The 24,806-nt window shown below is 36.7% G+C and overlaps 1 protein-coding gene across 1 annotated transcript in view; it reads right to left on the reverse strand.

Moving 5' to 3' along the window:
• The window catches only part of UTRN (utrophin), a 339,059-nt gene that overhangs the window by 175,631 nt on the left and 138,622 nt on the right, over window positions 1-24,806 (reverse strand). Inside the window, exons 43-51 of the mRNA XM_053936936.1 lie at window positions 24,123-24,298; window positions 23,111-23,246; window positions 21,960-22,109; window positions 20,749-20,833; window positions 19,006-19,211; window positions 17,725-17,842; window positions 14,355-14,560; window positions 12,679-12,833; window positions 7,119-7,308 (exon numbers count right to left, since the gene is read on the reverse strand). Coding sequence (XP_053792911.1) covers window positions 7,119-7,308; window positions 12,679-12,833; window positions 14,355-14,560; window positions 17,725-17,842; window positions 19,006-19,211; window positions 20,749-20,833; window positions 21,960-22,109; window positions 23,111-23,246; window positions 24,123-24,298 — 1,422 coding nt within the window. The remainder of the gene's footprint in view (window positions 1-7,118; window positions 7,309-12,678; window positions 12,834-14,354; window positions 14,561-17,724; window positions 17,843-19,005; window positions 19,212-20,748; window positions 20,834-21,959; window positions 22,110-23,110; window positions 23,247-24,122; window positions 24,299-24,806) is intronic.

A 24,806-nucleotide genomic window follows, 5' to 3' on the forward strand; every position in this document is an offset into this window, starting at 1 on the left:
CTGGTATGCCACTAATTTCAAGTGAAAAGGTCTATCTGGCAAAACTCACCTTGGTATGAAGAAATTTGCATAAGAAAAAGCAGCAACAGAAGAAATATCCTAAACTTTGAATTTTGTGGTTTTCAGCCATGCTGTAACATGTCAAAGTGTTTATTTCTGTTTTTGCTATAAAGAAATTTGCAAAGTGTGAACTATGAATGCTGACTGCTACTATTATATGAGGTTGTTAAAAGGAACAAGCATGACTTTTCCCAGTACAGTTAAATAATAAAGCCTTACTACTTCGTTCATAAACAGTGCAGTTTAAAAAAACCACTACACTTCAAGAATTTGTGTTAAATACTTTATTGGCCCTCTGTTCCGATTCATTGGACACTTCACATGAAACATTTAGATGTAGTTCATGACGCACCTACCCTGGATACAATGCAATAATTAATACACTATAGTAAATAGCTTCTCTTCTGCAAATCTGAACTATACCAGTGTATGCACAGAGTGCACAAAACACATACAAACATCTGACATTCCAAAGACAGGAGTATACAGGGCACTACAAGAAATCCTCCCTGACATGCTGTCATGGTTGCTCTTAGTAATTTCCATACATTTTCTCATCTAGGCATTAACATTTCCATCACCAGACTTCCATCTATCATTGCCTTACATTGACATCTGCTGGAAGTGACTGGGATTGTAAACCATTTCTTTTTTTTCCCTCCTTAGTTAGTGTCTGATTTAACTCTACAAGAAGACCTACCTTCAGTAAACTAAGCACAGACATCTGAAAAACTAAGCCACATGACTTTTTAAAAGCAAAAAAAACATACACTGTGTAATTTTAAGTAATGTGTAATTCCCAGGGCTATTACTGCATGGGTTCTCAATCAGAAAATGTATTTTAATAACAGCCTTTTAGAAGATTTTTTTCACTACCCCTTGGATAGATTTAAACTCAGCAAATTAAGTATCCATTTACTGGGCTCTCAGGATAATTAGTATATAATTTTTACTCCAGGAGTCACTAAATAATGGCTTGATAAACATTTTACAAACAAGTTTATACAACTAACGTGACTAAACAGGCAATTATAGCCCATATCTTTACATTGTTAAAACAAATTTTTGCTTTATTCACAAAAGCAAACAGGCTGTTTATTGACAACTGATAGACAAGAACAACTGAGGAATGTTTGTTAAAGCAGCTTGTATGTACACAAACTACTGTCTCTCATTCTTCATAATGAAGATGCATCTAACAGTACAGCTTGGTAAACTGAAGTACACTGAAACAGCCATGTGAAGAAAATGTTTTTCCCCATATGCCATAACTTCATCTACAAGCTTCACTGAACAACATATTGCATGATACTTTTTCCTTACTTTTAAACCCTACTCAAAGGATGGGATCTCTCTCACTTGATGTAATTTTTAAATTCCTCACAACAGAAAGCACATTTCAAATTGAAGCAGGTAGGATGAGTTAAAGTGGCTTTGCTTTATCATCAGAACAAGACTATGGTTCTCGCACACCTCGTATGCAAAACACAGACATATTTTCATCAAAAAACACAAACACTTAAAGTATCATAAGCAGCAAGAAGAGAAAAACAATTTCAAAGGCAGCCAAATAGAATTTATGTAATGCCAGTACACATACAGCTGAAGACCTATCGAATTTTATAATTTTGCAAAGTTTCAAGACAGAATCCTTATATTAAAAGTTCGATAATATTAGCACAGCATGACCACCTCACACAGGCATCAACACTGCAGCAGTATTAACTCATGGACTTTACAGATCATTTAGAAGTTTATTAATTTTATTTACTTATTTTAATCTGGCGAGTGATCCAAACTACTTTTAAAAGTGAATTACTGAGTCTGTGAGAAAAAACCAAAATGTAAACACCATCTTTGGAAGCAGAAACAATCAGCCACCAAAACAGGTACCATCAAAACTAGCAATAAGTGGCAGTCTATGTCAACATGCTTTTCCTTAAACTTTTCCTGATTTTTTTAACTGAAAGAGCTCGGTCAGTTAAGGCAGAAATTAATGGCTGTGTATTAAGTCTGCTGAACTCATTCCTAATTAAAGCTTCATAAAGCTCAAAAGAAAAATAACACTGGGCATGGAAAAACACAGTTATTCTACATAATGGGTACACAAGAGTTAAAGAATCACATCTACCAGGAAGTAACTAACTCCCTAGGAAAAGAACTGGTAGTATTTTACCAATAAAAAAAAAAAATAATCTCAGTGAATATAACAGTTTCCTCCCAGACACCTAAATGGTGGGCAAGAGAGCACTTTTCTAAAAAAAAATTATCACTCTGACAAGCACAGGGTTGCTTTGTTTTGGTTTTTTTTAAATTGCATTCTCTAACAAAACACACATGGAAAGCATTGCAGGCTTAAAAACACTAGATAGCCAAGATGATTTTGACACTCATCCCATGCTCACTTTCTTTCCTTTTTATCTCTGAAAGACAACAGAGTTAGCAATACACACACTCGACATTTAGGGCTTATGTTTCCTACCTTACAAAGCTTCTGGTAACGGGGAGAAGAAACTGCCATCCTCTGTAAACGATGCAACAACACCACAACTTTCTGAAGAGAGGTTCTCACCACAGCCATCATTTTAAGTTTGCCACACTTCTGAAGATACCTCAGAATTTGCATTATAAATGAAGAGCAACTATCATTTCCTCCCGGTCACTGGACAATGATTTGCCAGCTTTCTGAGCATGCTCTCTTCCAGAACTGCTTTTGCAAGCTACAGGCTTTATACGTTTCAAAGGCAAAGAAGATTGATACAGCATAAGTTTTTCTCCCAAAATAACCCCACAAAACAAATGCAAAAAGATAACAGCCTTCACAGATTCCTCTAATCGGTACTGCTCAGCTCTGCTTTTGCAGAGGGCAAATGAACTTGAGCAGCTGATCGTATGCCTCCGTTCAGGAGTGCACTAAATAGCCAGAAAAAGGTTATTCATTTAAGCCTAAAAGCTGCAGGAGCAAAAAAGGAATTCCTTCAGGAAGATGGCTCCAGTGTATCACAACAGTTGTTCCTCCCTAGTAGCTGCTTTCTATCAGCAGACAGAGTGTTTGCTCCCTCACTCTGAGAAAGGATGCTCTCGTTCTCCGACTGAACACAGCTCTGGCAGAGCTGTAGAGTGAGTGAATAACAGATTGTGTTATAAATCTTGAGAGGGGAGTACAGGGATAACTGACCTAATTATATCAGCCATACATTAAAGGCTAATAAATCACATTAGCATTTCTCAAAACTAGATTATCCAACACAAAAGGGAAAATTGCAGGGGGTAAACCTCTTTCTATAAAAACTCTCTTAAAGCTAATTTAGTCAAAAGGATCTAAAGGATCCTCACTTGCACCAGAAAGTAGGAATGTTTTTTACAAGCCAGTTCCAATTAAATATTTTCCAGAATGACTTTAGACAAGAAAAGGATAGGGTTTTGACAAGGTAAAAGCATACAGTTGCATCATCAACCCCTTTTCTAAGTCATCCTTGAATCCAAAGAGCTAACATAATTTTGATGTATTTCCCATGACAAAGCAGAATTATTTAAGTCATCTAAGAATGATAGTGGGATGTTCAAGAGCATGGAAGTGTTTTGCTACCAGCAAGACGCTCCCAATGCACTACAGCCAACATACCCCTAGGTGTGGCAAAACTGCAGCATAACCAGAGCCGGCTACTCATTGCTTCCAAAGGTGCTTTGATGAATCTACTTAAACATGTATCAGAGAGGCTGCTGTAGCAAAGGTTCAGGGAGGCCTGAGTACAGTAGATGAAACACTGATCATATGATTTAAAGTGCATATTTGTACATGAAAAGGTACCTACATGTTTCAAGCACATAAATCAGCACAATATGGCAGCAACAGCTATCCTGACAAGTTTATATGATCCAAAATAACACACAGCTTAGATGTCAGTGCATTATACACTGCTTTGCCTCTTCTAAGGCACTTTCCTACGAAGGAGATTAATGCAAGGTTCAGATTCTTCATACAGGACATTTAAAAACTCTTTCCATCCAATTCTGTAAAAGCAACCATTTCATCTTTACTTTTAGGACTGAATCAACTTTTCTACCACTTCTCACATAAACCCCATTTCCCTGTACTCTGCTTTCTTCTTGATGTGTCCACAACAACGTCATTTTGAACAGATAAACAGATACACAGGTTCCACTCTATATATAGAAATCTTACCAACTGTATTCACCTTGCCAGACACGCTGTCTTTTCTTATCTTCACGACATATTTGAACTGTTCCTCTGCATGCCATTGCTCCTGGTTTACATCCCTTCCCACCAGAAGTCTGCTTCTTTAACTTTCCAGATTGAGCCTACCATGATTAGCTGACATGCTACATTCTCTTACCAAATATCTTTTAAGGAAACTTGTGAAGCAGCCGAACTCTGAAACCATGGAAGCATTCAGAAATGATTGTGCAAAAGCTCAAACCTCTTCTGTGCAAGAGAGACCCCACAGTCCACACCTTCCTTACTTCCTTCTCCTTCCTTACTTCTGCTTTTTATCTTCCCAGATCTTTCAATCTACAAGTTTGAATCAAGCAGCGAGACAAACAGCCAGCCACTACTTATGGTAACTTTTTCTACAATACAACAAAATCTTTGAATTCTTTTGAACATCTTTACACTTGTAAAGTGTACCTTCACATACCTTGCACTACTTCTTACTATTTCCTAGCTTATTTTCTGCATCTTTTTTCAAATTAGGTTTTAATCTCTTCCAAGTCACTGCTAAATATTTTCCAAAACAGACTGTAGCGTTTTGACACTAACCTGAATGGAAAAAGTTCTATGAGGCTTAGATACTGAGAGAATTAATTGGACTGACTGATGCTATAATTGTGGATTTCTCGTTTTCAAAAAGACATTGCAACCACACTCAAAGTCTGCATTATTTGCATAATACTGTTGCTGGCCTCAGGTATCACAATGAAAGACAAAACAAGGCTTCAGACCTCAGATCATTGATTCCATTGTAGAGGGACTTGAGCTGCAGCCAAACAAGTTAGACCCAATATGCAATGGAGAATAGTCCTCCCATGCATGCACAAATACCAGTCTAATAGATGATCCTATTTTGGAAATGCGTGACATGTAACAGCAGCAACAACAACAAATTCATCACATTTTGTCTAGGTTCAGCTCATTTCACCTAGAATTTATCACACCTTGAACTCACAGAAAAAATTTACTTAATGCACAGGCCTTGGGAGTAGGGGCATCGTCTACAGAGCAGGGAAGGTTATATCCCTAGATTCTTCTTAAAACCATTTAACCACTAACCTTAAAACCAATACTTCTTTACAGATTCAACAAGGCACGAAGAGAACAACACTGTCATTTTACACCACATAACTGGGGAAGAACAGGAAATTATCTTTGTTTAATCAGATAATAAGCTTAAGAACTTGCAAGGGAGCGGGCTTGATCTATTGCAGTACAGCAGGATGTTGGAACTTCATTTTGTTTTCAGAAGTGCAACAAATACTTGAAAACATAAACAGTGATTTTGGAGTGTTTGCCAGTATTATGATATAAATGTCTTCATTTACATTTAAAGACTGCAAGATGGTAGGGGACAAAGTTCATTCTGGAAGTCATTATGCTATGACAGTTTTTGACATGCTCTACTTCACTTCCTAGGGTAACCAGAAAAGCATTACAATGTTATGTAAGGTCATGGGTGAGTTAAGTTATGGGTGACCTCACATGGATGATACTTCATGTGCACAATGTGTAGAAACATGAAGTGTCAGAAAGAGAAGGACAGTACCAGGTACTGGGATGCTGAACCAGGGGAGGTCATGCCCCAGCAACTCCACCTGCCTTTTCAGTTGTGACAAGCCAGGACAAAGTGCAAAGTCAGGAGTTGTTTATAGACCTTCTCCTTCTCTCATAGAAGTCTTGCCCAACAGTTCTCCCCTCACACAGCACAACTCAAGCAATTTTAATCAGATTGCAGCACAACAAAGAATGGCAAACAACTTTCCACACACACAGTGCTTCACAGCCACACAGAGCCAACAAAGAAACTGTGAAATAACAGCTGTATCTTGGTGTGACTGACTCCACAGAACACAAGGTAATGCAGAAATAAGTCTATTTACATAGCATTGCCTGTGCCCTGTTTTAGCTCTTCCATCTCCACTACATTACAGTAGTTGGAAGTGGTGCCAATAGAAAGTATAACATTAAGTTCTAGGTGTCACCACTACAGACTAGTCTCAGCATTTCACAAAAAGCCACATCTCTACAGATGAGTCACCTGACTGACTAGAATCATTTGAACATTGGTGAGTGACATGCCATCTTCAAGAGATACAAGCTTCCACAAAATATTGTGTTCTTCATTATGATTAGCAAGAATAACTTGCTATCAGATATTTTTAACTATCTTATTTCATTTCAATTCAGCATAGATATGTTCAGATTAAGAGCACTACTAAAAGCAACATGTTCTTTTCATTATAAGCTGCTCAAACCCACTTAGATCACAGGTGACATTAATCCAAACATAGGGTACAGGATTTAATAGATGGTGTCAGTTAAACTTCTCAGTCATTTCTAAGGTTTCCAGTCTGGGGCCTGAAAGAAGGCCAGCTGGGGAGCTGCTGGGCAGTAGGAGAGGGAGAAGAGGTAATCCAAGCACAGCTTCTTCTTGGATTGCTGAAAAAGCAGGAGGAAGGTGGCAGACAGAAATAGGAGAGAGTGCAGCCCAGGAAGGCTTTACTTGGAGGGAAGTAGATTAAATTGTTTGGTTGAACAATCACACAACATGACTTGGTTTAATGAAGTGCACACTTCCTGAATGCAGTCACACTCCAAGGACATTTAAGAGCCCTCAGTGCCAAAGACATACACAAAAATATGTGCTTCAAACCTTAGGAAGACAAATTTGCTTCTTTCATACACGTGACTTCTCAAAAACTGTTTTAGGAAACACCTTTCAATAGGCTGCAGCTTTCCCCAAGCAAGTAGATAGCTTTTCTTTGTAACATTTGCCATTGAGAGAAAACCTGAATAACAGGAATATTATTTAGTTTCTCACCTGCATTTGCTTTCTGAGTTCCCGTATGCAGACACTGTCCTGAGCAGTGTTCTCACGCTCGAATGCATCTGCCAGAACATTTACTGTTGTCTCTGCCTCTTGAAGCCACTTGAGGAAGCTCTCCAGATCCTTGTGTGAGGTCTGTACTGTCTTCATCTCTGTCTCCAAGAAATTCTGCCTATCGACAGCTCTGAAAACAAGACAAGTGTCAGAATATTCCCCCATAAGATACAGCATTATATACATCATAATGAAACTACTAAAAAGAGATCTGAAATGTATCTCTAGTAAGAACAGAGATACAGCTTGCTTTATCATAATTTATATCACTATTTTTAGTGTATCTATAGCTACCCACAGATGTCCTGAACTGGACATCTTGAACAGACCTTTTTTTAAAAAAGGCATGCAGTAAAAACTCAGTTATTAATTAAAAACCTAGGTTTTCCTTTTAGAGTGTTACTATCACCAACCTATGCTACTCCAAATGCTAGAAGTGTTATTGCCATGTGTGAAAAATGGGCTTTTCCCCATCAACAAAAAACATATGGAGTAGAAGCACTGAGTGCTTGGGGTATTTTTGTTCCTCTTTTACAGTGAACAGGAACACTGCCATAAATTCTTAAGAGTTAAAGTGCTACGGGATGAAAAGTCAGATACCTGGTTCTCTCTGCTAGAAGACTTTTGAAACAACCAAACAAACAAACAGAATAATACACTGTCATCATAACAGTCAAACAATGCTCAACAAACTTAAACTTAAAAAAAATCCTGGCAGAATATGGTCCCAGTTTTCAATCACCCAAAAGATTTCTAACTGATGCAAACACTAAAGTATGTGTCCGTAAGAGGATTTTTTCATGTAATAACAATATAATCTGAACATTTTAAGATATCAGCAACTTCAAATAATTTCCTAGGAAAAAAAATCACCTTACAGTTCTGCATAATAGTACTGTCTTCTAATGACTGAAATGAAACTCAGATGAGAAACTATTATAATCAGCAATTTTAAAAGCTCTGATTAGCAACATTAATAAAGCATGACAAACTAAGTTTCACCCATTTGAGGCTGTTATTCTGCAGCATTCCTTCTCCCAAAATGAGGACAAAAGAAACAAGCTGTCCCACACCAGAACACTGTAGAGAAACCTCTAACAGAGCTAACAGCTAGAATGCTTCTGCTGAGTAAGTAGAAAGCTAAATTTTATTTTCACATCAAGCACTAGCTGTGTTATAATATTTTAGGGGTAAAGTGATATTTAATTTCAAGACAGACAGGGCCAAAACACTCAGCATTTGGTATTTCCACGTTTCTCCAGACAGGCCCAAACTTGTGTCTTCCGTGTGCTCCCATCTACTTCAGCTTTCTTTCCTCCTTTCATGTGTACTGCTCAGCAGTATGAAGGAATAAGTATGTTTGGAATTGTGAATTTCAGAACTAGTTAAAATATTCCTTTTAGAAAAGAAGCAGTGGTGTTCAGTACCATTCAGGATGACATTTCAAAGCAAGTAGCATGTTTTACTAGCACATCAGATGAGACAGAAGTAAATGCTGTTTTCTTTCAAGGACTGTGAGGAAATTTCATGCAACCCTAATTCTGCCAATCTCACATTTCTAAGTTTTAGCATAACCAACTGAATTTTTTAGAGACAGTTTGCACAAAGATAGTGTTGTAATCCCTATTTTAGAAGCTTTGGTCTTATACCACTCGCTAATAATTGCTTTATCCAAAATAAGAGTCTAAGAATCATTCCTGACTTTGTGCTTGCCCAAGTTTTGGCGACTAGTGAATGACTAGGAGAGCAAGAAGCCTTCATTCTTGCTTCTCACTTGCAGTTGGAACGCTTCACCCAGTCTTGACAAAAAAACATAGCATGCTAGGGATAACAAGTAGTTTGACAGATATTGTCCAGAAAAGATAATAAGCACCAGTTAAGAAATTAGAGCACGCCAAGGAACTGTGAGAAAAATGTAAAGTAAAAGCAGTTATGAGCTCTAACTTCAAAACCCTCTCCCTCTGCAGGGATTTTCTTTCCTAGCAGGGGGTTAAGGCCAAAGGTAGAAGAACAGGAGTGACAGCGGGAAGAACAGACGGGTAATAAAGGTGACCTTCAGAGAAAAAGAACAGCCCCAAAGGATGAAACACTAAGTGACCCAGATCTCTAAGTCTTTATCAGTCTAAGTACTGATGCATTAGATAGGAATCGAGACTGAACTTTGAAGTTAACAACATTCATTGAAGAATATTGTCTTCATCCTAAAGTTTTCATTTCTCAAGCTTTCTGCTTGGTTGAGCTTTAAGGAAAGAATGAAATCATATTACCAACCCACTGGTGCCATATATTTGAATTAAAGCTGAAAAACAATCTTGTCACTAAATACATACAAATTTACAACTAATGTTTACAACTAATTATATGGGTGTTTTTAAAGAGGACATGTATAGCAAGCAGTAGTGTGCAACACTTTTAGAGAGCAGATGGAAATACTATCCTCCCCTGCTAGTAACAAACTCAAACATAAAATAGAAAATGGATAAATCTTTTACAGGAGAATTCTGTACTACAGACTAAAAACTACCCCATGCTATAAAAACATCACTCAAATTTTCAAATAATTCTGACTCAATTAGAGCAGCCTCAAAAGACAGAGGATCTATATATCTTCCAGGCTGCAAGAACTGAATGTGAGGAGAAGCTGGAGAACTATTTTCAAATGCAGCTAACATAAGCTGCAGTGATAGTGGAGAAAGTCTATGCAGATTCTATTGGCAAACACACACCCAAGAAAAAAATTGTTGTTCTATTATTTAAGTTTTCATGGTTCTTTTTCAGGTTTCTGTTCTACCCAATTATTTTTTCAGATTTATACTGAAAATCTGCAATGCATACATGTGCATGATCAAAAGAAATTCAGAAACTAACATCTGAGACAGTACAGAAAGCAACTATAATCCATTATCAAGGCAGCACAAACACATAGAACAACTATAGTTTCATCCTAAAGTATAAAAATAGAACATAAATAGCCACTGGGCAAAGTATCCAATTTATACGATGTCAAGCTGGGTAGCTTCAATCTCTTAATGCCCATAGTTTTAAAATAAGCTCCTTCACTTTGCATGCCATGGCTACAGTCATCCTGGTAGTTCCTGGTAGTGCTCTTATGGTGACCGGGACCACAATCCTTCCAGATGGTTTTACTAAGGACCATTTCCACAACCTCCAAGTAGGGGAAAAAACTGATATTTTAAAGCATTATGCTATAAATACAGATTTATTCTTATAGAAGGCATAGGGCTACATATCCACTCTATGAATAAGCCCCACATGTCCCAACATCTGTCACAAAAAGTAAGCCTCATCACTGGTATTTCTATTTCTTGCATTTAAAGCAAGTATAAAAACCTTCATCCTGTTGAAAAGGTGCTTTCATTGCACATTCTCACCTTTTAATTTTCCCATTCTGTTCAGATGGGGCTACACGGAGCAGCTCCACATTGGCTACCCACTGGCTCTCAGAGTTGTCCTTTACATTCTGCCACTAGTTAATAAACAAAGCGGATATTCACCTTCCTTAGGCTGCAGACTTCAAACAGTAGCCCCAGTGATAATTAAGGAGCTTCAGTTACATACAACAAAATGCAGTAGCTTATTATTTTAGACTTTAAGCAGATTCAAAACTTAATTAGAGGCTTCCAGGCAGGAGTTCTTCTTTCTGGTCACCCTCTCTGAGTAGTGGGCAGTTTTATGCCAGTTGTAGCCATAACATTGCAAAGTCTGAATGTGAATGAGACTAATACAGAGTTTTAGTCTACTGTCAATGCTAATCCAACAAGGAGCTGTTTCCCTTCATCCTCTAATTAACTAGGAAACAAGCTGCTATATCCAAAGCACAAAATGACAAAGATTTTCCTGCAAGGAAGGATAGGATAACATTCTACTCTGCTTCCTTCATTACCTGCTTACTGAAAATAGTCCTGCTGGGAGGGGGTGCTGGTGGGTGAGAGGCTTGACATGACCCAGTAATGTGCGCTTGCAGCCCAGAAAGCTAATCATGTTCAGGGCTGCAAACAAAGCAGCATGGGCAGGGAGGGGATTCTGCACCTCTACTACACTCTGGTGAGATCCCACCTGGAGTGCTGCATCCAGCTCTGGGTGGACGTGCTGAAACAGATCCAGAGGAAAATCTAAAATATTCTGAGGGCTGGAGCACCTCTCCTATGAGGAAAGGCTGAGAGAGTTGGAGTTGTTCACCCTGGAGAAGCAAAGGCTCCCAGGGGACCTTATAGCAGCCTTGCAGATCCTGAAGGGGGCCTACATGAAACATGGAGAGGAATTTTTTGCAAGGGCATGTAAGGATAGGACAAGAATAATGGCTCTAAACTGAAAGAAGGCATATTTAGAGTAGCTATCAAGAAAAAGATTCTTCACTGTGTGGGTGGTGAAGCACTGGAACAGGAGAAGTTGTGAATGCCCTACCCCTGGAAGTGTCCAAGGTCAGACTGAATGTGGCTTTGAGCAATCTGATCTAGTGGACTGTGGTCTGCCATGGCAGTGGGGTTGGAACTGGATGATTTTTTAAAGCCCTTTCCAATTCAAACTATTCTCTAATTTCACAATTTCTATAACGTTCTCCTCCTCTCGCTCCTCAAGAGATAACATCTTCTTAAGCTTTACCAAGTAGGCTTTTCATTCCTTTAATTGACATCCCATTCCAAAAGCAGCTGCTTCTTTCACATGCACGTGTATACATATAGACTTTAGTTGTCATCTTACCCACTCCCAGATACAGAGGATCAATTTTTTTCTTCTCCCCCTCTAACCACAATGCATACAGACTTTTAGATTTCAGAGACAGACACTATTCTAAATGTTAATTGTCCATCAATACCAAACACTCAAAAGAATTTCTGCAGAAATTGGATTATCCTGCAGAAAAAAATTATGCATAGGAAAATATCACATTTTCATTGAGACATATCTGCAGATACATCTTAAATAGAGGATTAATAGAAAGAAGTTTCAATTAAGTCTCAGTTCCTACAGCACAAGTATTTTCTAGATGAGAGTACTGGAAGTATTGCACTCAAGAACACAAAGCACAGCCCCATTCAGGGGAAGTTTCCATTAGATGAAAGGCCATAAGGAATTAATGCAAGGGAAGATGAAGTTGATCACTTACAGCCTTATGAAAAGGAAGGACAACAAAAAACTACAAATACATAAATCGTACCAGCAATAAAGAGTAAGAGAGGAACTTTCAAAGACACTTAGACAATAATAGCCACAGGAAAACCTGAAACCAAACATGAGAAGTCCCTTCTTTTTCTGCTAAAAAATATACCACATAAATGGGAAGTTATACAGAAGCTTTCCATTGTGAACTGTGGGAATTTCAATCATCAAAAGAGCTTGACTGCAATTGACTAATTACCCCCAGCAGCCCTAAATGCTGCACTAAAGCACACAGAGAAGAGACTACAATACACATGTACACAGAGAATGCAAGTTTAAGGCACAAGCTGCTACATATAGGGTGAAACCTTGTAGTTACCTTTGGTTCAGATTAACCCAGCAAGTGTTCATTTGGTCAGTGGTTTCCTTCACCTTCCTTGAGTCATCGTCACGATACTCTCGAAGCAGTTTATTTGAAAGATCATTGAATGCTGCCACTGTGATGTCACCTCTATGCAAATCCTGTACCAACAGCTAAAAAGCAATGTCAAATGAGACAGATTAAAATGAGGCTATTTCTCATATTATGCATTTTATCACATATTCTAAATCCCTCATTTTTTCCTCTTTTCTAAAAAGCAAAATGTGCACATTTTTCATCTAGGAGTAAAACTGTAAAGAGAAAATCTACAGATATTAAATGTCCTGATAATGAACTAATCAAAACATAAATAGATGAGAAAAAGTGTATTTGCCAGGACTGCCAAAGGTTAGAGAAATCCTCTTTTATAGTCTACTGGCAACAGAAATAAAAATACTTCTGTATTTTGAGTAGCATGAATAAGTTTGAATTATTATAATAGCAATATAAGCAGCATCTAAAAGTGGCATAAATGAAATGTGCAGTATAAGAATTTGATTTCATTCTTTAGGGTTTTTTGTTTTGGTTTTTTGTTTGTTTAAAATTAAGGAAATACATTAGAAAGGTTTCTTTACTGTAGCAAGATATTTACAACATGCCTTGACTTTAGAGAATCTAAACTGAAGATTATTTCTAAATAAAAATAGTGTGTGTGTGTGTATATATATATATATATATATATATATATATATATATCCAGTTGCATATTATGGCCTCTAACTTTGTTTGGACATGGACCTGCTTTCACCTAAGAACACAAAGTGGACCTAATAGTCCATTTCTATTTCCCTGCTTATGCAGAGATAGACACTAGTCAGATAGTTGTGCAAAGCACACAACTTTACTGTCTACTTAAACAGCTGTGGATTGGTAAGCAACTCTCACAATCATACTCCTTGCCTCTTTCATTACCCAGCTGCACCCCTATGTTGCTTTTCATGAATATATATGTGCATATATATATATATATATATATGCATATATATTTTAAACTGTATTATATCCCTGTTCTAAATACTGCACTGGTGAGAGCCTCTCCTCACTGCTTTGTGTCTTAAGTTCTCATACTGTGCCACCTACAGCCCACCCTTTTTCTGACAGCCACACCAGGACAAAGGACACTAGACTCACAGATTTATCAGAGCATGCTTGATATGATATAAAAAGCATCAAAGATTGCATGAAAAAAAAAGCAAAAAAAAAAAAAAGCATTGGATGTGCCTGGCACCCACTACCAGAAAGTGAAATTCAGGGCAATTTTAAACACCTTAGTCCATTCCTTGACTTACTAAGCTGTTAAATATTTCTCTGAAGTCAATTCTGTAGCAGTATCATTAAATTCTAATTGGTCTGGGGTTCAAGTTTTTTGCATAATATCATTTCTTTGGTGCTAAATTGTACTAATTTCAGCTAAGCTTTCAAAGGCACACATGCCACCTGTTTACCTCCCAGAATGGGATTCTTGGAAAGTCTGATATATTGAAAAACATAGACAATTAAGAAAATAACATAGCCAAAAAGAGACAGCAAATAGTACAACAACTAAATTGCACATTCACTCATCAGTTGAATCCAGTAGCATTACACAGACTCAGGAATCTGGTATGGAAAAAAATAAGCATAAGTGGTCTTACTTTGCTCTCTGCAATCTGTTTGGCAAGTGTCTCTTTTGGGGCCTGCAGGAGCACTCGCAGACGGATCTCACACTGCTCCATGAGGCGCTCCATCTCCTGCCTCTGCTCATGCCACTGCAGGCTGTCTGCCAGCATGTGCTTCAGCTGCTGCTGACGCACCTCCACGCTGTGCTGGGTGCTGTCCCACTGGTTCTTCAGCTTCTCCACTGCGGAGGACAACACAGAATGTGAACAATATGAGGCAAGTGAAAAAGTAGCCATAACTACCTTCTAATTTTCAGGGCAAAAGGCAATAATATAATACATTCTCAAATACGATAGTCTCAATATTCAGTATTTTAATTCCCCGACTAGTTGACATATTCACAGAAGCAAATGAAAAAATCGGGTGTTTGGCTTCCTCTTGTTTAAGCAGGACAGCATACAAGTAACAACTATTATTTCTGGTATATTTCAAAGTCATTATTTAATTTTAAAGTACACACATGTAGGAACCTGTACAGCAGAGATATGTCAGCAGCAGAGCTCCAAGGAGCACAATTTTAGAGTGATTTTAGGGTGATAGGACCAGCAAGTCATCACTGTGCATCTGTAACTTAAACTGGTACAAATAAATAAATAAATAAATAAATAAATAAATAAATAAATACTGTTTCAACAGATTGTACAAAGCAAACTGAGCATTCCTGACCACTGTCTCATGGCACCTGTACTACAGTTTTGACCAATGTAGAAACACTCTACAAGGTAGTAACAAACTACTTTGGCAATTTAATTCCACCACAGGTTTCTACAGAATTTAGTAGATTGCACAGCAAAAGAGAGACGTTATTTGTTACACCCAACTTCCTTCAAGTGGAAGGAATTCCATTCCTCTCTCAATAAATAGTTTCATTAGATGACAGATAAACACACTTAACCTTTAATAAACAAGGAGTGAAAAGCACAGCCTAAGAACCTAGAACAAAAATAGTGCATCACAAAAAGCAGTGAATCTGTCTTTGGAGAGAAATGCATGGCATCATACATTTTCCTGGATGCTTACAAGACCATTAAAGCAAGTGTAATACTTGAAAGTCTACAGAGGAGGAAACAGATTTCTCTACTACCTGTCATGACAGTTACAGGGAACAAATTATATCACTAAAGAATGTGATAAAAAAGAATGATGTAAAAAAGTGAATGGGAAAAAGCAAAACCAAAAACGACTAAGCTGGATTTCTTAACCATCTCGCTACTCTGATCAGAACGAGGTACACAGGATGTAAGACATCCAGTGTATTTATTTTAACAGTAAGTACGCAATTTTATTAAAAAATTAACACACTTGATGCTCAAGTCACTTCAATTTTCTATTAAGCAAAATGCCAAAGCTTGCACTTAAATCGAGACCATTTAAGTGGTTTACATTTTTTTTAATCTTTTGCAATTATACAAAGCCATTGTGCTTCATCTGCTTGAGAAAATCTCTTAACTTTAATACATTCAACAATATTCTGTTTAGTTCCACAAAGCTCTCAAAGACTGTGGCAGCAAAGCCCACCTGTCAGAGTAAATATCACTCCACAATGTTGGTGGACAAACCTAATAATTTGTGCAATATAGATTGATCCATTTCAACCCACAGGCAGCTTGTGGATTAATTTTCAAGCATAGATATTTGACGCTTACATAGTAGTATTGCTATGATAGAACAAACATTATTTATATACTTTCTGTTATTAATGGACAGATTAACCTTACTCTCTACACTGCTGACTTTTATCTATCTCCAGCAAAACAGGACAGAAAAATAGTGACATTCCTGGTAGCCTCAGGACTCAGTGGGTTCAAGAGGTAAGTTCCTAGAAAAAGTTGTCATGGGCACCGGTTTGATATCACAGGCAGAAGGACTAGAAGGAATTCCTGACAAGACTGTTTTTTCAATTCCACGTGTCCATAAAGCAATTGGAAGGGAAGTTCCAGAGAAGGAAGTTTTTCTGTTTCTCCACTCCTATCAATTTGAGTAATTATGCTTCATCTGACAACACACAACAGACTTCCAGAGGGTTGTAGGACATTGGTACATTCTGATATATATTTGGTGTCTATACATACTCAATGTTTAAACAACAAAGCGCATAAGCAGCCCAGAGCTTCACTTTTCTTCAAAGAGCAAACTTTTCTTAACAAATGTCAGTGGTAACAAAACCTTTGATTTTCGTGTTTCATGACAGGCAGAAAATCTTCACACACATCTAAAGTATATACTGGAAGCTTAATCCATGGCACCACATACAACATCTCTTTTCCCTCTCTGGATGTGCACAACTACAGGGGAACTCAAACATCCAACACACAGTCCTTTACTTCTTCAGCTTTTCTGAAGAGTCCAGAATGTTTTGTGACTGACCCCATCTTGACTGACTCCCATGGACTACATGGTTAGTATCCTTTATTATCCTGCCCCAAGTTTCCACCTCATCCCTAGTTCTGAGTGACTGCAAAACTAAGTTGCTTCTTTGAATCTTACTGCCCCTACCAGTCCATAGTCTGTGAACCTCAGACAGCAGATGCCATCTCATCAGATCCCCAGAAAAACCACCCATCTGTGGGCTTCTTTTCTGACCACATCATCTCAATCAATTCTTATGGACACCAAAGAAATTAATGTAGATGGAGTAAAGGAAAACTACATTACAGAGGAGAACATAAAAAAATATACTTTTCCAATTTTACTTCTATCTATGGTATTCCCTGATGCATGAATTTTCTAATCTTAGCAAACAGCAAAGCTTAAGACTTCAAAAAACAGACTGTCCATTAGTTTCAAATTGTGACAATTGTACATTTCTTAGGAACCAGTAAAATAAATTTTCAAAGGGAGTGGAGACCTTTGAATTGGAAATTAAATTTTCAAGTACATATCAGTTAATTAAAATCTCTACTCTCAGTGAACAATTTGCAAAGTGCATACACAAAGTCATTGTCCTAAAGTCAATACATTAATGTTTTTAATTGTCCAGTACCTCAGAGTTCAACAAAAAATGAAACATGATTAGCTCCTTTTCTCAATAAATAAAATCCTCATTCCTATATCTGTGGCTGTGAAGCAACTCAAATTCTTCACAAAATATTTCAAAATCCCAGCAAAACTATTGACCTTCATACTTGAAAAAATGGCCAGTCAAAAAAAAAAACAAGAGGCAATTCTTGTTCCAGGAATTTTCATTAGACTGTTTAAGTGAAAGCCACTTAATTGCCAAGTTTTCTTTCCTTTTCAAGGAAGGCAACTTCAGCTATGCTCAGTCGAGAATTTTAGAAAAGGATATGAAGATTTTTTACTGCCATGAAAACAATGTATTTGCAAACACAGGATGGATAAACTTACTTTTTTCAGTGATCTCTGTCCTAATGTCTGAACTGGAAGTTTTATTTTTCAAATTCTGAGCCAATGTAAAAACAGAATCAAGCTGAGGGTGCCGATGGTCCATATCTGCATTGGTTATCTGTTTTTAAGTCCAAAAAGTAGAGCATAGTTAAATTCATCTGTATTATTTAGGTAAAAAAATACACATGTCTCCACAACTATACAGCTAGTCCCATCATTACTGTAATCCTTAAACTGTCACGGTATTACAGTACTGCTTTAATAAGCTAAAATATTGTAAATTGCAGTTACTGAAAATCCAGAGGTGAAGGTTAAGCTAAACAAACCACATAGTTACCACAGTTGTTGCACAACGTTTTCCAATATCTATTTTTTATAGCCTTATATGAAAATAAATTTCCATAACTTATTTTTCTCCTAACCAAGCTGGCATCATTTATATATATCAGAAGCAGCAGTGGTGCAGGGGGAAAGTGAAGAACAACAACAGGAAGCAACAATCAGACTGTAAAATGTTTCTCTATAAACCATTGCTCTCTACATGTACCAGAAGCCCATATTAAAAGTATTATACAGTTAAAAGAAAGTCTTTCCAAAGCTACATCACATTATTCTTCCAAATTCCAGATGATGTGAGATACTCAAGAAACAGTTAGCACTTGTTTAGCTCAACCCAACCTACAGCATTTAGCCTACAGCTTTTACTCTACACTTAGTTAATTGATATTAAGTCAAACAAAATGAACCTTAATGGCTTCATACATCTCACTTATATTGCCCTTAGTCACAGTTCAACATAGCATGAGCTATCAGCAGAAATAAACATTTATATCACAAGCATTTATGTTACAACTTTTAATCCTGTTAGCATGTCTCTGGAAATCATTTAGTGTAACTACAGCAAACAAAACTCATAAGAAACCAGTAAAGAGTGAATCAAAGGTCACCCACTAAGCAAATATGAAGCTGCTCTAAAGTCTTCCATGTCAGTTAACTATTACAAACCCTAAAAGCTGTTAGGAGGTATTCTCTAATTTCTGTGTTTTAAACAAAAAAATAACAGCACTTAGCTCACATAGGGACACAAGAATAAACAGAAAATGGCTCTGAAGGAGAAAGGAGTGTAACAAGAGCATTTAAACTGCAACTTTCATGTTGTGCATTTAGCTCAGTCAGGGGTTTATTCCCCTTAAACATGTTATTTGTTTTAGTTTCTTTAGTGAATGTAAGAACTATTAAAACGTGAGACAATTTTCTACTAGCCTTCACAAAAACACATACTTTCATTCGTGCAATTGTCCGATTGATCTCTTCAGTATTTCCCACAGTGACTATGTTTGACTTGAGCATCTGGTCAATCAATACCAACCAGTCAGCCAGCTCAGTTCTAGTTTTGTCCAGATCAGCAGGTGCAGAAAGTTCCAAAGCCTGCTGAGTCTGAACAGGAATTTCCAATGAAGAAGATGCTAGCACCACCTTTTGGATATCTGAAACAGAGTGTGGGGGTTCGGTTAAAGAAGAAGTAATCATGGCCACACGAGCAGTTCTCAGAATTACAGGGGGCTTTTTGTAATTCCTATAAATATGCAACAGCATCTACAGAGAAAGCACAGCAAAAATTGTATTTTAATAACCAGAGCTAAGTAATGAGACTTATGCACCTTTAAGGCAGCTATTTTCTTACTGCATGCCAAAAAGACTCACCCAAATGATTCAGCCTAAATTCAAAATAAACAAAATGAAAACTTGCAAGGACAAAATTACATTAAACCTAATGGAATGAAGCTAAACACTCATTGACGCTTATTAAGCATAAAATCAACTAATTTTTGTTTAAGATAAACATCTAAAACCATCTTCCTCAGTTTTTTACTATGTAGCAAAAAGGTCTTCTCCTCTCTTGGCTCAGAATTCATTAAGCACAAGTGAAGCTTCTGGAACAGATGCTTCATGGACTTGGCATTACACAACTGTCTGAGGAAGGGACATATGCCCACTAGTTAAGTCACATCTTTTGCTCTTTTTAACCTGACACAACAAAGTAGTGAGAAATGACCTGAATTAATAGTAAGATTCACTCCAGAAGTTGTGTTCTAGTCCCAAGAAACACTAAGCTACATCAAGCTGAAGCATGAATATTTCACACTTCCCTCAAACAACAAAACAGGAGTTTTGTTTAACAAACACGTATGAAAGGAGAACAAGCTGAATTGAAGGTTTTAAAAGGATTAAGCAGAAGTTAGTCTGCCTCAGATTTTGTTTATTGATGCTGAAATTTAAAAAAAATTAAAATTAGAGTTCATTCACTGAGATTTGAGTTGCAAATTTTTTCAGGCAAGGGCTGTCTTCTTTGCCTAAATTTCCAAAAGGGAGACCTGGGCATTTTGTTTACCATCTGTATTTGCTGAATTGCCTCCAACAACTTGAAAATATGACCAGTGTAAGTGTCTGATACAAGAACACATATTTAGACAGCTTTCCCTAAGAGATTCAGGAAGGTAAGTATCTAGCAGATAAGGGACACCCATCTGCCCCCTAACCAAGCCAAAAGAAGGGGAATGGCCTTTATTTATAGGACTGCAAAAATGCGCATGTAGGAGATACTTTACAAATAATTAACGGTATGGAAAGCTTCTAGTGGATCTTAATTAGTCAAAGTCATGACCATAAATCCACAAGAAACAAAACACAGGAAACAGGCTGTCACAAACACAGGTATTTTAGTTTTTACTCTGTACCTAATCTTGATGAGGAGGCCTAAGCTTTATAAAAACTTATCCATTACAAAAGTCTTAGAGGAACTCCAAAAGACTCCCCGAGTCCTGAACAGTAGAGTGACTTTCCTACCCAAATATTCCCTCTCTCCCATAGTAATGAGAAGGCAGCCTCAAGTTCAGCACAATGCTTCAACATTTCTTATTTTCTAAGTTCATAGAGTTTTTTTTTTCCTTTTTAAATTACTTTTGACTGCAAACAGGATTACATTCAAGACAATTCAGCAGAACAGAAGGACCAATCACTCACCAGGAGGCTTTGTCTTTGTAACAAAACGGGACTGCCCAACAAATGCCTCCAATTCTCTCACTTTGTCAGGCACTTCTCTGAACACCTAAATCCCAGCAGAGAGAAATAAAAACTGTAACACAACCTATATTAATGCCAGAAAAGTCATCTATTATTTGAAGGCAAAATATTCTACACCATGCCTCAGCTATATTTCAATTTTTTTTTTTTTTGGAAGGTATCCTTTAAAAAACAAAAACTTCAAGAGGTGCTAAAGTGTTTTTTCAATATATCCCTGTGTCACATTTAAATATTGAAAATAAAGAAATATAAATAAATTGCTGGAGACAGATTGTTTACATGTTTTTACTGTCTAAGCACCAAAACTATAACTCATTATTTGAATATACTTTGAAGAAAAGATGATGCAAAGCATGATTTTTTTTCAGTCACAGAAAAGTAAAGACATAGGGAACAAATTGACAAAAGTGTTACAACTCCATTGTATTGAAAACAAACGTGCCTATTTGATTTTTAAAAGTCAGTGATGAAAATGTAGTGTTCAAAGCAGTGGGGGAAATCCCTATTTTCATGGCTGAGTTGGTAAAAGCACATCATTTTCCTTCCTCAAACTATCAAAAGCCCCTTTTCTCAATAAATTCTTACCTCTGTCATCCATAAAATAATCTAAAATAATTTAATTTTTTCATTTGGATCTCCAGGCTTTGCTTGAAATAAATCTTGCTTTACTCCAAACCAGCCTTACCAATGAGATTGAACACATTACTAATTTACAATAATGTTTAAGAAGTATCCCAGACACACTTAGTAAGATTTTCTAAGCTCTACCACAGCTTCATTTCTTTTCCTCTTAACTGCTACAAGCTTTCAACTTTCCTACACAAAGATATTCTAACTCTCAATTTCAAGTTAATACTTTCCAAAAAAAGGCCAATACAAACAAAAATCAAACAACCAAAAAACCCACAAAACAACAAAAAAAACAACAAAAAAACATAAAATAACCAAATTAACTCAATATGATAGAAAAATGTCCATCAGTATTTTTATGTGTAACTAGTTTGGCGTACATTTCCTGATCATGCCTGTATGGTTCCCTAATCATTTTATGTACATGCCACATGTCACAGATACATGAAAAGGAAAACAACCATTCCAAGTATACCACTCTATTTTCAACCTCAGGTACCCAATGCTAAAGAAATGCACACCTTATTCCACCTCACATTGAGGGACTGCAAGCAATCAGAAAGTTTGCTTTTTTCCTGAAGATCAATATTTTTATCCAACAGTACTTCAGATTCAGTTCTGTTCAGCCATTCCAGTTTGTCACCCAGAACTTCCATCTCTTCACTTAAGACCTAAAATGGACAGAAGAGTTTTAGACTGGAATAAAATGCATGCATGCTTAATTAAAGGAGGAGAAAAGCTTTCTTTTAATTCCAATATTAGTCATTTCCCTGAGCATACACAAAGAAGTTTCTATTTTGGTTTCTGTGCTTGATCTAGAAATTATTGAAACATTTATTACCTTTCACTTCCAGCATTTATATTAAGGTAGATGACAAGAAAAATAACACTTTGACAACAAGCAGGAAATACTCAACTGACATGAGTGAATTTATTTAGGCAAATACAACTGCAACTACTTTACATCATTTATAAACACTGATTCAATACTTCCATCTTAGATTTGGTCTAAAAGAGGTTGGTTGGGGTTTCATTGGGTTTTTTTGCTGCCTTTTTAAAAATTAATTATTTTTAAGAAATGAGCAAGCAGGTTAGTTGGACTGACAATTCCTCTTGTTCTTTTAGGATTTCAGAAACGTTTTCTTTCACACATTCTATAAACCAAAGATGTTTTGTTGTCAAAGCCAGACACAAAACAGGAAATATACATACATATGCACACAACTTACTTAAAATGGACAAAACCCTTACAGCTTAAAAAACTATTTACACACAAGAGATTATTACCACTGCCCAGTAAATGGGACAATGGTGTTACTTACCATTTAAGGTTATCAGCTTTTTTTTCTATAGGTTTTAGTAGATATAAAGTTGACAAATAGACACAATCTCCAGTGAAATTCTACTTACCAAATATTATCAGCAGTATATCTATTTCTCACTGTTTCATACACAGACACCATCTTCTGGCTACATAACAGTTAGCAAATCAACCCAACTTCATTTTGAGGCGCATCTTGCCTGTGTAAGTCATCTCACAAAATTGTCTCACAAAACCATAATATATCTTTGGCTATTCACAACATGAAAACTCCCCTCCTCAAAAGCCATGTCCTGATGCTTTACTCAAGACATATAGATGTATACATATTTACACACTAATCAGTCTTGCCTGTAATTCTTGCAAGTTTTCTTCATGGTTGAATGTAAATCTTGTGTCCAGAGCATTTTCTGCATTTTCCAACCAACAACGCAGCTCATCAAGCTTCTTTCTGTACTCTATCAGCTGCTGGTTCTCTCCTTTTAGCCTTAAAAAGTGAAACAAGAAGTCCAGCACATCAGTCCTAAATTACTTCTGATGCCATGGTCAACTTTTTTTCAGTGCTTGGAGAATTTTAAAGGAATCATTTTATCATCAAAAGATTCTACTGCCATCATTAAAATGTAAGATATTCACAAATAAGTACTTCTGTCTTAAAACCAGACAAATTTTAGTTCCAAAGTCATAAAATAGACTTTTAAAAGACTGCAGAAAACATTAAATGTAAGTGATAGTAATGACAACACCTTCAGGCCTAATCATTATAAGGTCACTGAATTTTCCCCCTGGAGGTTTTAGGGACATATATAATACTTCCACTAAATCACACAAAAATTTAATGAAATTTCTCAAACTAAATAATTAAGCAAGATCCTATTTTATTCCTAATTGTATCAGGAGATGTTAAAAACATGTAATTACATAAAGTTCTTACTTTACAGTATTGTGGAAATTCAAGAACTATACAAGCTGGTTCAATTAGTGTATCTGTCAATGATAAAACAAAACTTAATGTAAGGTACTTACAAGCTCAGCTTCAGCCACAGAAAGTGGCTGAGAAATTCTTCCTAAGAAATCTGGCTTTATAAGAAAATTATTTCTAAAACAAAGGGAAACTAAAAAAGTCATTTTGTGGTTGTCATTTTGTGAGTTGTTCTAAGCAAAGACCTACTAAACAGTCAATTGTAGGTGGATTTATGAGAAATTTGTTCTAGAATACAGTTCAAAACAGAGCTCTAAACATTAGGAAAATTCAGATTAATGACAGCACGCAATAGAATGCACTCTCTCTCCCAGAGTCTACTCAATTAAATTCTCCTTATTGCATCTAGTCAGACATCCAAATTTTTGATTAACTTATTACCTCTGTTGTCTATCCATGACCTCTGTTGTGATTGCTTTCCAGCGTCTATTCAATCCTGCCAGTTTCTCCTGTAGGAAGCTCCCATCTGTAGCAGACAGTTTCTGTATGATCCCTTCCCCAGTTCTGTTCAATGCTGAAATACTGGTCTGATGGCTGCTGACTCCCTCTTGAAGTTCCTGTCAGAAACAAAAAAGCCACACAGAATTTTATTACTGACCTGAAGTGACTTTGATCTGGCTCACGATATGCAGGATGAATCCAGGGTGTATATTATTTTACTAAAAGAGGCACTTAAAAACATATTACTTAGAAATGGATGCTGTTGACAAAGTTTTTAATGTTTTTTTATTGAATCTAATTCAATTATCTAGGTGTCATAAGAAGATACTGACACAGAATAGGCTATGAATATTACAAAGAATCCCAAGAATTCATTTAAGCCACCAGTTCTAAAATCAACACTCATCTTTGATTCCTTTTCTCTTAATGTACAGCACTTCCTAGTGGTTCTAACAGATGGTTTGACTTCTACCCAGGTCTTTTCATAATCTATACCCCAAATATTTCTTTACCTTCAGAGTATTTTAGCTAGGATAATTATGGCAGTGCTGCCATGGTCCCAGACACCACGGAAAATCCACGAAGCTAAAGAAAGATGTCAGGATTAAATCTTCAAACACCCCT

Source organism: Vidua chalybeata, chromosome 3 (assembly GCF_026979565.1).
Source record: "Vidua chalybeata isolate OUT-0048 chromosome 3, bVidCha1 merged haplotype, whole genome shotgun sequence".
Lineage (NCBI taxonomy): Eukaryota > Metazoa > Chordata > Aves > Passeriformes > Viduidae > Vidua > Vidua chalybeata.